Consider the following 13,724-nt stretch of genomic DNA (forward strand, 5'->3'; position numbering starts at 1 on the left):
TTCTTCCACCCTGCCCTCAAATTCAACTGGACCACTTCTGACCCTTCCCTTCCCTTTCTCGATCGCACTACTTCTATCTCCAGAGACAGCTTATCCATCTATGTCTATTATAAACAAATCTGCTCCCACAGCTACCTGGACTATACCTCATTCCACCCTGCTACTTGTAAAAACACCATCCCCTTTCTCAATTCCTCTGTCCCCACCGCATCTGCTCTTAGGATAAGGCTTTTCCTTCTAGAACGAAGCAGATGTCCTCCTTTTTCAAAGAAATGGGCTTCCTTTCCTCCACCGTCAACACTGCCCTCAACCAGATCTCTTCCATTTCACGCATCTCTGCTCTTACCCCATCCTCCCGGCATGCTACCAGGGATAGGATTCCTCTTGTCCTCACCTACCATCCCACCAGTCTCCGAGTCCAGCACATAATTCCCCAAAACTTCCACCAGCTCCAACTGGATCCCACCACCAAACAAATCTTTCCCTCCTCCCCCCCCCCCCCCACTTTCTGCTTTCCGCAGGGATTGCTCCCTACACAACTCCCTGTCCATTCATCCCTCCCACTAATCTCCCTCCTGGCGCTTATCCTTGCAAGCAGAACAAGTGTGTACTTGCCCTTACACCTCCTCCATCACTTATCATTCATGGCCCCAAACAGTCCTTCCAGGAGAGGCAACACTTCACCTGTGAGTCTGTTGGAGTAAAATTCGGTGCTCTTGCTGTGGCCTCTTATGTATCGGTGAAACCCCAGCATAGATTGGGAGACTGTTTTGCCAAACATGTATGCCCTGTACACCAGAACAAGTGGGATCTTCCAGTGGCCACCCATTTTAATTCCACTTCCCATTCTCATTCCGCTATGTCCATCCATGGCCTCTTCCACTGTTGGGATAAGGCCACACTTAGGTTGGAGGAACAACACCTTATATTCCATTAGGATAGCCTCAAACCTGATGGCATGAACTTCGATTTCTCAAACTTCCAGTAATGCCTCCCCCACCCGCACCATTTTCCATCCCCTCATTTCTCTCATGTTATCTCCTTGCCTGCCCATCGCCTCCCTCTGATGCTCCTTCCCTGCCCCTACCCTTTTTTCTTTCTTCCATGGCCTTCTATCTCTTTCACCAATCAATTTTCCAGCTCTTTACTTCATCCCTTCCCCTTCAAGTTTCACCTATTGCCTGAAGTTTCCCTTTCTCCTCCCCCACCTTTCAAATATACTCCTCAGCTTTTTTTCTTCAGCTAAATGGTTTTGGTCTGAAACTTAGACTGTACTTTTTTCCATCAATGCTGCCTGGCCTGCTGAGTTGTGTGTATTGCTTAGAAATTCTTGCATTTATACTCTGGGAAGATGGAAACAAGTGATATATTGTGGCAAGCATTTGGTCCATAATGATAGACGAGCCAGCTCATTGAAGTCAACAGCCATTTTATTGTGATAGACACAAAACAGACTGGGCATCATGACCTGGAGAGAGAATGCAACCAGTCTCACACAGATGGGGGAGGTGACCATCTCACATCCTGGCTACAGTTAGGGTGACCCACAAATGCACAAGCAAATAACTGTATAACCCAAGCTAAAATGTAACAATAAATGACCTGGAACTTCCCGCCATAATCCCACAGAAGTACTTTAACACAAGAACAATAAACACTATTGGTCATTAGAAATGCAGGGGTGGGCTGTTGACCACGACCACCCCCCCCTTCAGTATCACACACTGACCCCACCCGAGGGGTCAGCTGTTCCTGGTAACCACATAGTCCATAGCAAATTTCAAAAGTTCCAGAGGGAGTTGACACTGCTGCCCGTTTGTGTGAGGCCTGAGGCAGGGCACCTGAAGTGTCACTTCCATCCTTCAGCCTCGCTGGGTTAGTGCTGGCCAAGGACATACACGGTGCCAGCCGGTCCTGCTGTAGCACAACCTCTTTCCACCGCTCAGGCAACCACACGCAATATTCCACATCAGAAATGCAGTTGAGCACCTCCCCTGGCCCATTCCAGTGGCTTCCAACCCTGAGGGATAGTCCCTTCTTCCAGTAGGGGCAGTAGACCCATACTGGGGTCCCCAGCATGTACTGCTGCATCGACACCCTAAAAGGGTGTCCCTTCTGGACTTGCAATTATTGCGGCAGTGCACGGACAGCTCCGCATCCTGCCTGTACCCAGCATTTACGCAGCCTGCCAAACATCTTTGCAACTCCGAGATGGCCAGCCCCCACCAGCCCGTGCACCGACTGCAGCACCGTGGCGTGGAGCCCCCAGGGGACCACCAGCTGCAAGAGTCTGTCACCATCGGACAACTGTCACCGCCTGAACAGCAGCCCGCCATGGACCTCCAGCGTTCCCCACTTTGAGTACAGGGCTTTGGTCTCTGGGTGCGGCCGTCGGCCCACACTCAGCCATCCCCTTACCTGGGCCAGCACAGAATTGCTCACCTGTTCACAGCGCAGCTGCTCGTGGTCCATTGTGGGGAGGTTGTCACTGGCTGTCACCTGAAGCGCCTTCACTGTCATTTGTCCATGGTTCAGCTGTGTTGCGCTGGGCAGCTGCGGGGTGCGCTACACTGCGCGGGCCACTGTGCAACCGGCGGTGGTTTCTGCCTATACTGGGTCCACTTCCTGGAGCTGTCCTGCTGGAGAGCCACGGCTTCAGTACCGAGGTAGATTGTCGCCCCTCACCATCCACACGGGCCCCCCAGTGGGACAGCGGGTCCAGGCCAATGATGCAGGACTCTTGGATGTCGGCAAGCCACACCTCGTGTTTTCCTCACTACGATGCGTAGCCTCCTCTTCCCTTGCATTGCAGCACAGTCACCGGTGACCTTAGCCAACTAGACTGCTGTGATTGTCCACGCAGGCAAGAATGGCTGGTCCGCATCGGGGAGTATACCGAAACGGATGATAGTGATGGTTGACTCTGTATGCACCAACACATGGCATCTGATGCCCTCCACCATGCAATCCATGTATAAGCCTTGCTCTTCACTAAATGGCCCACCCAGGGGGCAACAATGGAGGGGTTCTGCTGGAGGATTTGGGTGACTCTGCCTGATCAGCATTTCCCGATGGTTGCTCTGAGCTGTGGCGTGGTGCTGGGCCAAATAACCTGCCTCACTGCACCGGTAGCAGCGATTGTTTCGTGGCCACCAGCGGGGTCAGACCTGTCTCACGGGCTCCTTCCCCTCAGTTTCGTCCTCTGCCTCGGTGACACAAGCCTGGGCTCGCAGTGTGCTGGAACACCTTGGGGAGCTAAAATTACTTCGGCCCTCTCTGCCTCAGCCAGCGCCTCGTCCAGCGTAGATGGTGATATCAAGTGAACATGCTGCTAAAGGTGTTCCAGCGTCAGCACCTTTTCAAAGGCGCAGAGGGCAAGCTCTTCCTGGGCCACGGGAGGGAATTGGGGGTAGCCATGCTGAGCACAGTGGCGTAGATCAGCTGCCTGTGCCCCCAGGCTTTCTCCCATACAGTGCCATCTGCTGCACTGTTCTTCCCGCATTGCTTCCACCAATGGGCTCTGCTCGAAATGCCGCTCCAGTGTCACTGCTCTGCCGGCATTAGGTTGAGGAGGGCCCACAGGGCAACTTCTGGCAATGCCAAGGCAAGGTGCACCATTCTCTTGATGGGGCTCCACCCATTGTGCCACATGGCAAGTTTGACATGCCAGGTAAGGCTCCAGGGGGGTGGTACCATTGTATCTGGGGAGCTTCAGGATAGACCTTGAGGCGCAAATCGCTGAGGCCCTTTGATCTACCTCCTGCTCCAGTGTCGTTTGCTGGGTGCCCATCCTCCCATGGCTACGGTGTCTTGGGCTCCCCAGTACAGATCACTGTGGAGGCAAGTGATGTGCTCTGTTCTACCCCCTGGGTTGGGGAGCCTGGGTACGCTCGCTTTGTTGGGGCTTCCTGGTGCATGATGCTCGGTTCCCAGGTCCTCCCTTCGGGTCATGTCTTCATGAGCCCTGTCTGTGGGTTCAGGGGAGGCATTCTGCTTGTTCCCTCATCTTATTCCCCGGGTCTTAAGGCACTCTATCCAACGCCGTAGCTCTTCAATCTCGTCGTCAATCTTGCATCCCTCTCCTGACACCAGTGTGGTGAGCATTTGGTCCATAGTGACACACTATGGCGAGACAGCTCATTGAACTCAACAACCGTTTTATGTGATAGACACAAAACAGACTGGGCACATGACCCAGAGTGTGAACCCAACCAGTGTCACACAGATGGGGAAGATGACCATCACACACCCTGGTTACAGTTAGGGTGACCCATAAATACACAAGCAAATAACTGTATAACCCGAGCTAAAATGTAACCATACATTAACTGGAATTTCCCACCATAATCTCACAAAAGCATTTTAACACAAGAACAATAAACAGTACTGGTCATTAGAAGTGTAGGGGCAGGCTGTTGACCCAGCCCCACCCCCGAGAGTGCCACAGTATTTTCGAGTAAGGGTGGTGTGTGATTTGAAGACAAACCTACAGATGGCAGTATTTCAATAAGCTTGATCCTTCTTGATGGTTGAGATTGCAGGTGCCATTAGAGAAGCCTAGGAAAGTAATGGCAGTACATTTTATAGATAGTACATTTAGCAGCCTTGGTGTGCAGATGGTGGAGGACTGAATATTTAAATTAGTAGTTAAGATTACCAGCATGCTATATATGCCTTTTCTTTATGGCATGGAAGGATTTTCCACTTTAGATGTTGAAATGGACAAATGAAAATATGATATTTAGAAAGATATTACAGTCCTCAAATATTTAGTGTTTGTGCTGAGGAACTGTTACAGGTATAAATGCTCATTTTTTTGCAGCCACATTTTGGAAAGTTATTATTAATTCATGATGTACAGTGGCAGCAGATGAGAGTTCCCTGATGTGCTATATAGTCAGAAGTGGATCCTTTTGTTCATTGTAAAATTGTGCAGAATCATTTGCAAAAAAACCAACTACTCTTTGAAAATAAATCTGCCTATTGTGATGAATCTAAACATGAGAAAGAAGAAAGAAATGTTCTGATATCCTGGCTAAACTCTACTCCCTCATCTGACATTGCTGTCGCACGAACAGAATAAATGGTCGTGTTTCATTTTCCGATTTGGGAACTATCAATGTAGAAATGAAAATTGCAATTCTTAAGATTATCCACTGGGTGGCAACATGTTGTCCTGAAATAAATAATATTGGTTAAGTTATTTTGTAACAGTACCAATCCAATATTTGCTTTTATCCATTATTGATGGATTTGTGATTATTCCAGTAAATTAAAATTATTAGTTTCATTTGTGCTACAGTTCGCAGGCCAAGTTTATAAAAGCAGGGATGTACTGCTTAAGACTTTACAAGGCATTGGTCAGACTGTATTTGGAATATTAGGAGCAATTTTGGGCCTTGTATCTAAGGAGAAATACACTAGCCCTGGAGGGAAAATCTTAGGAATGAAAGTCTTAACATCTGTGGAGTGTTTGGGCCTGGACTCGGTGGAGTTTAGAAGAACGAGGAGGGATCTCATTGAAATCTATTGAAGAATAGAAGAAGAATGAGGAGAGATTTTGTTGAAACCTACAGAAACTGAAAGGCATGGATAGAGTGGAAATGAAGAACGTTCCATTAATAGCAGTCTCTAGGAGTCGAGACAAGGCATCAGAATAAAAGGACATTGCTTTAAAATTGAGATGAGGAGGAATTTGGTCAGCCAGAGTGTGGTGAATCTGTGGAATTCCTTGCAAACTGTCATTGGAAGTATTTAGACCTTTAGCCATAGGAGCAGAATGAGGGCATTTGTCTGCTCCGCCATTCACCACCCTCAGTCTAAAGAAATATCTCCTCATTTCCATGCTAGTATCTTTCCTGTTCTTATCTTGTTTAGCAGTCGTATAGTAATTTTTTAAATATCGTGCACTATACTGCTGCCACAGAACAAGAAATTTCATGATATGTGCGATTGATAATAAACCTGATTCTTATTCTGATTATGAGTCGGTTTTAAAAAGTAGCCACAATTAAATGGCAGAACAGACTTGATGACTCAAATGGTCTAAATCTGCTCCTATGTCTTTTGGTCTTACGGTCTTTTAAGCGTTATGTAGAAACGAGCTGGAGTTATGTAGCACTCATGCAGTGCGGCATTCATAACAGGAGTTCACCCTCAATGAGACCAATGGTAAATTGCTTTTTGATGTTTATGCAAGCAACAAATGTGTGGTAACAAGGGTAGGTTAAGTTGAATCCATACATTAAAAGTGTATTCTCAGTATGTAGCTGAAGAGTCAGTTGTCTTGAAGGAATGATATTCACAAGATGGAATTAATTAGATACTTTCAGAATATGGACCAAGAAAACAAAGAAGATTAGTAGATATTGACAAATCAGGGTGGGGTATGGGGAGTGGAGAACTTAGATGTTATTGTATTTCAACAACATGCCTGACTTTAATATACAGTTCAGCTGGGAGATGCTGTTGATGCAAGCTTCTGTATTAGATTCTAGCACAGCACCATCGCCATGCTTCACAGTAAGGATGCTGTGTTTTTGATGATATGCGGTATTTGGCTTATGCCAAACATAGCATTTAGTCTGATGGCCAGAAAGCTCAATTTTCCTCTCCTTCTCTACTTTCAGTAACTCAAGTCAAGTCAAGTCACTTTTATTGTCATTTCGACCATAACTGCTATGTACAGTACATAGTAAAAATGAGACAACGTTTTAAAAATGAGACAACTATTCTTTCTTTTCAGTTTGATGTACTTTTGATGGCATTCATTGCAATACTATGGAGGTATGGTTACCATAGTGAGTGATTTTTGTGTATTTTCTGACCAATGGACATATGTTAAACTAGACCTGCTTGATATCCGGAAGACATATAGACTGATAGATCACAAAATTTGTTTATAAGTTGTTTAAAGAGTTGCCACTGGGTGGCATCTCATTCATGTGCTTTCTATGTTTGCTGATTATTCAGATATTTTGAGGTTAATGATAAAAATAAATTAAAATACCCTAAAAACTTACTACTTTTTGTCAGTAATGAAACTTCACACTGACAATAAATGTCAAGAATCTGTTATATTTTGATTTCAGAATGCTTTTGGCTGTCAAAGAGAAAATGTAGCCTATTAACCGATCCAATTTGCTTTGATATGTGCAATGTGAGAAAAGTGGGGATGGAATTGGAACATAAAACCAATTAGAAAATGAATATTGTGCAGGTTCAAGAAATAGTAGTAGTACCATTTTCTTTGTAAATTTATGATATCTGGAAAGTGCGATTATCAATGTGAAAGCGAGTGCAATTGAGATTTGGCAGAAAGGCCAGATTGCATCTTCTTGTTATTCCCGTCACACCCACATATTTGAGCAGGGTGTATCTAGCAGCCAATCCCTTTTTTTAGCAATTGATTTTATTTGATTTGCTCTGTGTCCTTAGCAAAACCCTGCAGTCCATTCTACAAACACTGGAGACCTTCCATGCAAAACCAGGTCAACTGTTTAGGTAGCATCATATCCAGTGCCATCCCAGAAAATAATCTAAGAAGTATGCAAAAGTAAAAAGTAAAATGATAGGCATAATAAAATCAGTCTTGGATATCAGTGTTCTTTAAATCTTAATATCTGAGTGCTGCAAACTAATTAAACTACTAATCCGTACAACAACTCAATATCTTTCCACTTTAGGTTCAATGATACCAGTTCCTCATCAGAAAGGTAAATATATTATCTATTCTGATACTGGCAAATATCAATAGAGATCTTGCTAAATATGCTGCCTTTTGGTGCTTTATTCTCAGAAAACAGCTTGCTGAGTCCCTCTAGTGAAAATAAGGAACTCAGCAAGTATTGCTGAATTCAGCATCTGTACATTTCAGTTTAGTTTTGTTAATACTGCAATATATTTTAAGATCTCAGTTTACTTTTGTTAATAATGCGGTATATTTTAAGATTTAGTTTTGTCGGAAGAGGATTCTTGACAATGGAGTTGAGATACAAAATTACTAATGTATTTTTTAGCTATCCAGATTGCCTCTGGGATCTAATAAATGCAAATGTGTAGAGAATTTTACCAAAATAATTTAATTTCTAAAGGCACCAGATTTTGAAAGTTCTTTAATTTCGTTAGTCTTGAATACATTTAAGTTTGTGGTCCAAAGATGGATAATAATTGAATACACTGTAGAACACTATCTGTGTTCAGATTTAATCTGTGTTCCTGTTACAGTGAAGTAAAGGAAACTACGGAGGCATGAGAGAGGAACTGGCCAAGTTGATTGGACGGGGACACGAGCAGGGTTGATGGCAGAACGGCAATGTTTAAGCAACAGTTTAAGACAAGATAAGTGCCCATGGTATTACAGGAAAGATACCAGCATGAACAAAAGACTGAAGGCAAAGAATGGAGTTAAAGGGGGCCTTATCTGGTTGGCTGCTGGTGACTATTGGTGTTCTGCAGGGGTCAGTGTTGGAACAAGGAATCTGCAGAAGGACATAGACATATTAGGAAAATGGGAAAAGAAGTGGCAGATAGAATATAGTGTAGGGAACTTATGAACTTTGGTGGAAGAAATAAAGATGTAGGCAATTTTCTAAATGAGAAGAAAATTCATAAGTCAAAGATGCAAAGGGACTTGGGAGTCCTTGCGCAGGATTCCCTAAAGGTTATCTTGCAGGTTCAGTCAGTGGTAGAGAAGGCAAGTGTAAAGTGAACTATTTCAGGAGAATTAGAATATAAAAGCAAGGATGTAATGCTGAGGCTTTATAAGACAATGGTCAGACAGCACTTTGAATATTGTGAGCAGTTTTGAGCCCCTTATCTAAGAAAGGATGTGCTTGCATTGGATAAAGTCCAGAGGAGGTTCATGAGAATGATTGCAGGAATGCAAGGGTTCATGTATAAGGAGCGTTTGATGGCTCTGGACCTGTACTTGCTGGAGTTTAGAAGAATGGGGGGGGGGGAAGAGTCTTATGAAAATGTATTGAGTATCGAAAGGCCTAGATAGAATGGATGTGGTGAGGATGTTTCCTATAGTGGCCGAGCCTAGAAGCAGAGTGCACAGCCTCAGAACAGAAAGACATTCCATTAGAACAGAGATGAAGAGGAATTTCTTTAGCCAGCAGGTGGTGAATTTGTGGTATACTGTTTGGGCAACAGCTGTGGAGGCCAAGTTATTGGGTATATTTAAAATGGATGTTGATAGGTCCTTGATGAGTAAGGATGTCAAAGGTTGAAGGGAGAAGACAGGAGAATGGGGGTGAGAGAGAATGATGAAATGGTGGAGCAGACTCAATGGGCCGAATGGCCTAATTCTGCTCCTTTGTCTTATGGTCTTACTAAGTAGTTTTGTTAACCATCTTCCTAAAGCATCACCTTTTTACCTTAGTACTTTTGAAATAGCATAAGACTACATGCTATACTAGTCTCTCTACTGTATAGACTGTCCTAAAGAAAAACTTGATTTTATTTCAGGTATTCTCAAGAAAATGAAAAAAAAGATTAGGTTAGTAGCCCTATTAATTTATATTAAAATATGTTTATGAATCACATTCACTAAATGGTGTAGTAAAATGCTTGAAAGCCTCTGCAGATATGGAGTAAGTGTGGATTTATTAATTTTATATTTCTACTCCGCAACTCAGTAATTGCCAGACATCAGAATGTTAGTTAATAAAGCTGTTTTAAACTTTGTATCCTTTTTCTGCTAATGTTAATACCAATGCAAGTTACAACCACACAAAATTTCAATAATTATCTATGGTCCTCCCAACCTGGGGTCCACAGACCCCTTGCTGAATGGTATTGGCCCATTGCATAAAAAAAGGTTGGGTCTATGGTCTTTAGAATTAAATTACCTGAAGAATGCTTCTTATTTCTATAAATTAGAAATAAATTTAACTCTGGTTGCATGCTTCTTTGGAGTCAAGTAAGAAAATCCTAAACTTAGTCAACAGGTTTACAACTCTACATACCATCATTAATACAAACTGGCTGCTCAGTCAACAACCATACTGCAGTTCTGCTATTTGAGTTTAACTGAAATTAAAAATAACCCCTGAAAATTTAATGGTGCAGTCGGAATCTTCATGGGCATCTTTAAATGAATTAATGACAGCATGAATTAATCAGTCTGATGGCCTGGTGGAAGAAGCTGTCCCGGAGCCTGTTGGTCCTGGCTTTTATGCTACAGTACCATTTCCCGGATGGTAGCAGCTAGAACAGTTTGTGGTTGGGGTGACTCAGGTTCCCAATGATCCTTCGGGCCTTTTTTACACACCTGTCTTTGTAAATATCCTGTTTAGTGAGAAGTTCACATCGACAGATGCACTGGGCTATCCACACCACTCTCTGCAGAGTCCTGTGATTGAGGGAAGTACAGTTCCCATACCAGGCAGTCAGGATGCTCTCAATTGTGTGCCTGTAGAAAGTTCTTAGATTTGGGGGTGCATACCAAACTTCTTCAACCATTGAAGTGAAAGAAGCACTGTTGTGCCTTTTTCACCACACAGCCGGTATGTACAGACCACGTGAGACCCTCAATGATCTTTATGCCGAGAAACTTAAAGCTGTTCACTCTCTCAAACCCAGATCCATTGACGTCAATAGGGGGTGCCTGTCTCCTTTTCTCATGTAGTCCATAACCAACTCATTTATTTTTGCAACATTGAGGGGGAGGTTATTTTCTTGACACCAATGTGTCAGGTGTAAGCTGGCTCATTATTATTTGAGATTAGGCCAATCAATGTAGTGTCATCAGCAAGGGGCTTAGTACACAGCCCTAAGGGGCACCTGTATTGAGGGTCAGAGGGACAGAGGTGAGAGATCCCACTCTTACCACCTGCCAGCGATTTGACAGGAAGTTCAAGATCCAGCTGCACAAGGTTTCTTGTCGAGCCTGGAGGGAATTATGGTGTTGAATGCTGAACTGTGGTCGAAGAACAGCATTCTCACATAAGCATCCCTCTTCTCCAGGTGTGTAAGGACGGTGTGAAGAGCAGTAGCTATTGTGTCATCTGTTGATCGGTTGTGTCAGTAGGTGAATTGTAGGGGCTCCAGTCTGGGCGGCAGCTGTTAGGTGGCCGGCGATAATGAATATAGAATTGAGTTAAGTTTTATAAACAAACATAAACATTTATTAAACTCTGCTCAACAAAAGTGAAAAGCAAACAAACGACTAACTTAACCTAAAGTTAACTGCTATATTGCAATTTAACAAACAGCCAAACTCTGGAATAGTCCTTAAAGTGGTAAATTCAAAAGTCCAAGTGATTTATACAGTCAGTAAGGAAAGACTTAACTGCAACAACAATTTCTCTGAAGAAAATTACGGATCTGCTGATCACAGTCGAGAGATGCCTTGTCCAAAGGATTCATGATGAAGGAAATAAAACAGCTTAAAGGAACTGATCTTTTTGCTGCTGGAAAGTGAACACTGCACAAACGCTCCTGATCTGACAGGGGTTATCTCAGATGCAGGTCACTATTTCTGAACAAAGATTCAATAAGGTCGATCCTGTATTAAACCGCTGAATGACATCAACTTTACTCAATCCTTTGGGTTCCCGTACTTTGGTAAAGTCTTCACTCTCCAACTCGACTGTAAAGGTAAATCAAAGATGCAACAAACCAGAACCAGCATTGATTGGCGAAACTGCTGGCGCAATGGTTTTTGCTCCTTACAATAGAAAGTAGAAACTCCACTTTAAAAACGAAACTGCGGCATGAGACGAATACGCAGCAAAACTATCTAACGAACTGACTATCGAACTACCCTCGAACTAACTGATTCACAACAGGGGTTTCCCCTTATATACCTGTTGGAACTTAACATTATGTGACCACACACCAGTGAGAAAATTACATCATGCGACCTCACACTGGCAGGAAAATTACATCACTCCACCATCACAAGAGAATTACATCATGCTCACAAGATACTCAATTACACCATGGTCATAAGACAGTTACAAGATACCCACGAGGTATGTATCACAGCATGCTGCAGATGTAGTCATTGACCAGCCTCTCAAAGCATTTGCTTATTATTTAGGTGAGTGCGACAGGACACCAGTCATTCAGACATATTACCTTGGTCTTTTTAGGTACAGGGAGAGTGATGGATATTTTGAAGCAGGAAGGCACTCTACACTGGGAGAGGGAGAAATTAAAAATGCTGTAAACACACCTGTGAGTTGTCCCAACATTATCAGCCACCCGGTGCAGAAAACGCCGAAAATTGAAGATCAATGTAAAGTACAGTCCAATAATCATATAAATCTGAATATCAGAAAACATCCTCCTTACAATGTCCAAAATTATCAAAAACCCCTCGAGGTATTTAGTCAACTTGTTCACCATTTCCTTATTTTCAGTGGAACCAGCATTGTTATTTCACTTAACATCTTCTAATCTAAAAATTTTGTTTGCTTTCATATTCCTGGCAAGTTTCTTTCATTTTCCTTTTTTATTGCGACTACTGTTATTGCACAGATTATGGTATTTAGCACAATAAGTGCATTTTGCTTGGGGTTGACTGTTGCAGAATCTGGTGTGCGCAAAGCCCAAGATTTTACGCATAACAAAACTGGGCCTAAGAGACTTTTATGTCTTAAAACATCTTTGCTTTACAGAATTTTCTTTTTTACTTTTGCACAGTGCTGTATAAACTATCCTATATTGTTAGGCATATAATGATATCTGGGTCATCTCTAATTGTTATAGCAGATACAGCCAGAATCCCTGTTGGCCATCAGCCAAATAGCTGCAGAAGTCAATCTTGAATATTTTCAAGGAATTTATGATACCTTTTATCAACTTATTTCAAGAAATATCATGATAGTAAACATGGTGCAAGAAGTAATTAAAATTTTACACTTCTAAAAATCCTACTACAGCCATAACTAACAATTTTAATCTATGTAAATGAAGTTAAAAGGCAAATTCTAAATTTTTGACTTTTACTGAAGCTGACAACTTCTCCTTTTAATGAGGTTAGTGCAAATTGTTCAGCTTTCAGAGGAAGATGCTGGTCCCAGATCTGCCCCCAGAACAAGGAAGAATATCTTCACTTGTACAAGACCAAAATAATTTCTTCCTCTTTTTAATTTATCCTTAGTAGACCTGATGTCACAAAGTCTAATATAAGAGAAATTAAGATGTACTTAATGTTGATGAGAGTGTTATACTTGTTTAATTTTTGATAAGATAAATATATTTTTTTAAACTTTTGGTCTATTTCAGTGAAACTTCAAAAGAGGAAGCTGTTGAACGAGTAAGGAAAATATCAGAAATGAAGTTTTCCACTTTTAACTGGAACAAACTACCTAATGCACAGCAGAAGCACCTGGGAGATGAAAATGTTCAGATAATTGCCACCAAATTCAGATAATTGCAAGATGCCAAAGGCAAATGCTGCATTAGAAAAAGCATATCAGGACATCAGTTTTAAAATAGATACGTTCAAAAATGAATAAATACAAAAACTTGAACACAATTATTGCTGCTCTTTGACTACCATTTAAATAGTTAAAATAATCTATTTTCCACAAATCTTTTTTATTATTTTGTGATATTTGTTTGCAATTTTGTACCCTTCTCAATCTGTCCCTCTTATTACTTTATTCTGCAAGCTTACAATTTTTGCAGCCTTTTTTAAAAATAGGTGGATAAAGTGCTCAGATGAAACAGATAAAATACAAACTTTCATACTCTAAACTAGTTTCCTA

At 42.3% G+C, this 13,724-nt stretch overlaps 1 protein-coding gene across 10 annotated transcripts in view; it reads left to right on the forward strand.

Moving 5' to 3' along the window:
- LOC132395711 (leucine-rich repeat-containing protein 72) overlaps positions 1-13,492 on the forward strand; it is a 42,061-nt gene extending 28,569 nt beyond the window's left edge. For 4 of the 10 annotated variants that reach the window (XM_059972647.1, XM_059972653.1, XM_059972651.1 and 1 more), the window contains 3 exons: positions 7,686-7,715; positions 9,472-9,502; positions 13,240-13,492. In XM_059972647.1, coding sequence (XP_059828630.1) covers positions 7,686-7,715; positions 9,472-9,502; positions 13,240-13,387 — 209 coding nt within the window. In that variant the 3' untranslated portion in view covers positions 13,388-13,492. Of the gene's footprint in view, positions 1-7,685; positions 7,716-8,226; positions 9,503-12,101; positions 12,187-13,239 lie in introns of those variants that run through there. The other 6 variants (XM_059972649.1, XR_009512727.1, XR_009512726.1 and 3 more) reach the window with 6 other exon arrangements.
- The last annotated feature ends 232 nt before the right edge of the window (positions 13,493-13,724 follow it).

Source organism: Hypanus sabinus, chromosome 6, assembly GCF_030144855.1.
Source record: "Hypanus sabinus isolate sHypSab1 chromosome 6, sHypSab1.hap1, whole genome shotgun sequence".
NCBI classification, from domain to species: domain Eukaryota; kingdom Metazoa; phylum Chordata; class Chondrichthyes; order Myliobatiformes; family Dasyatidae; genus Hypanus; species Hypanus sabinus.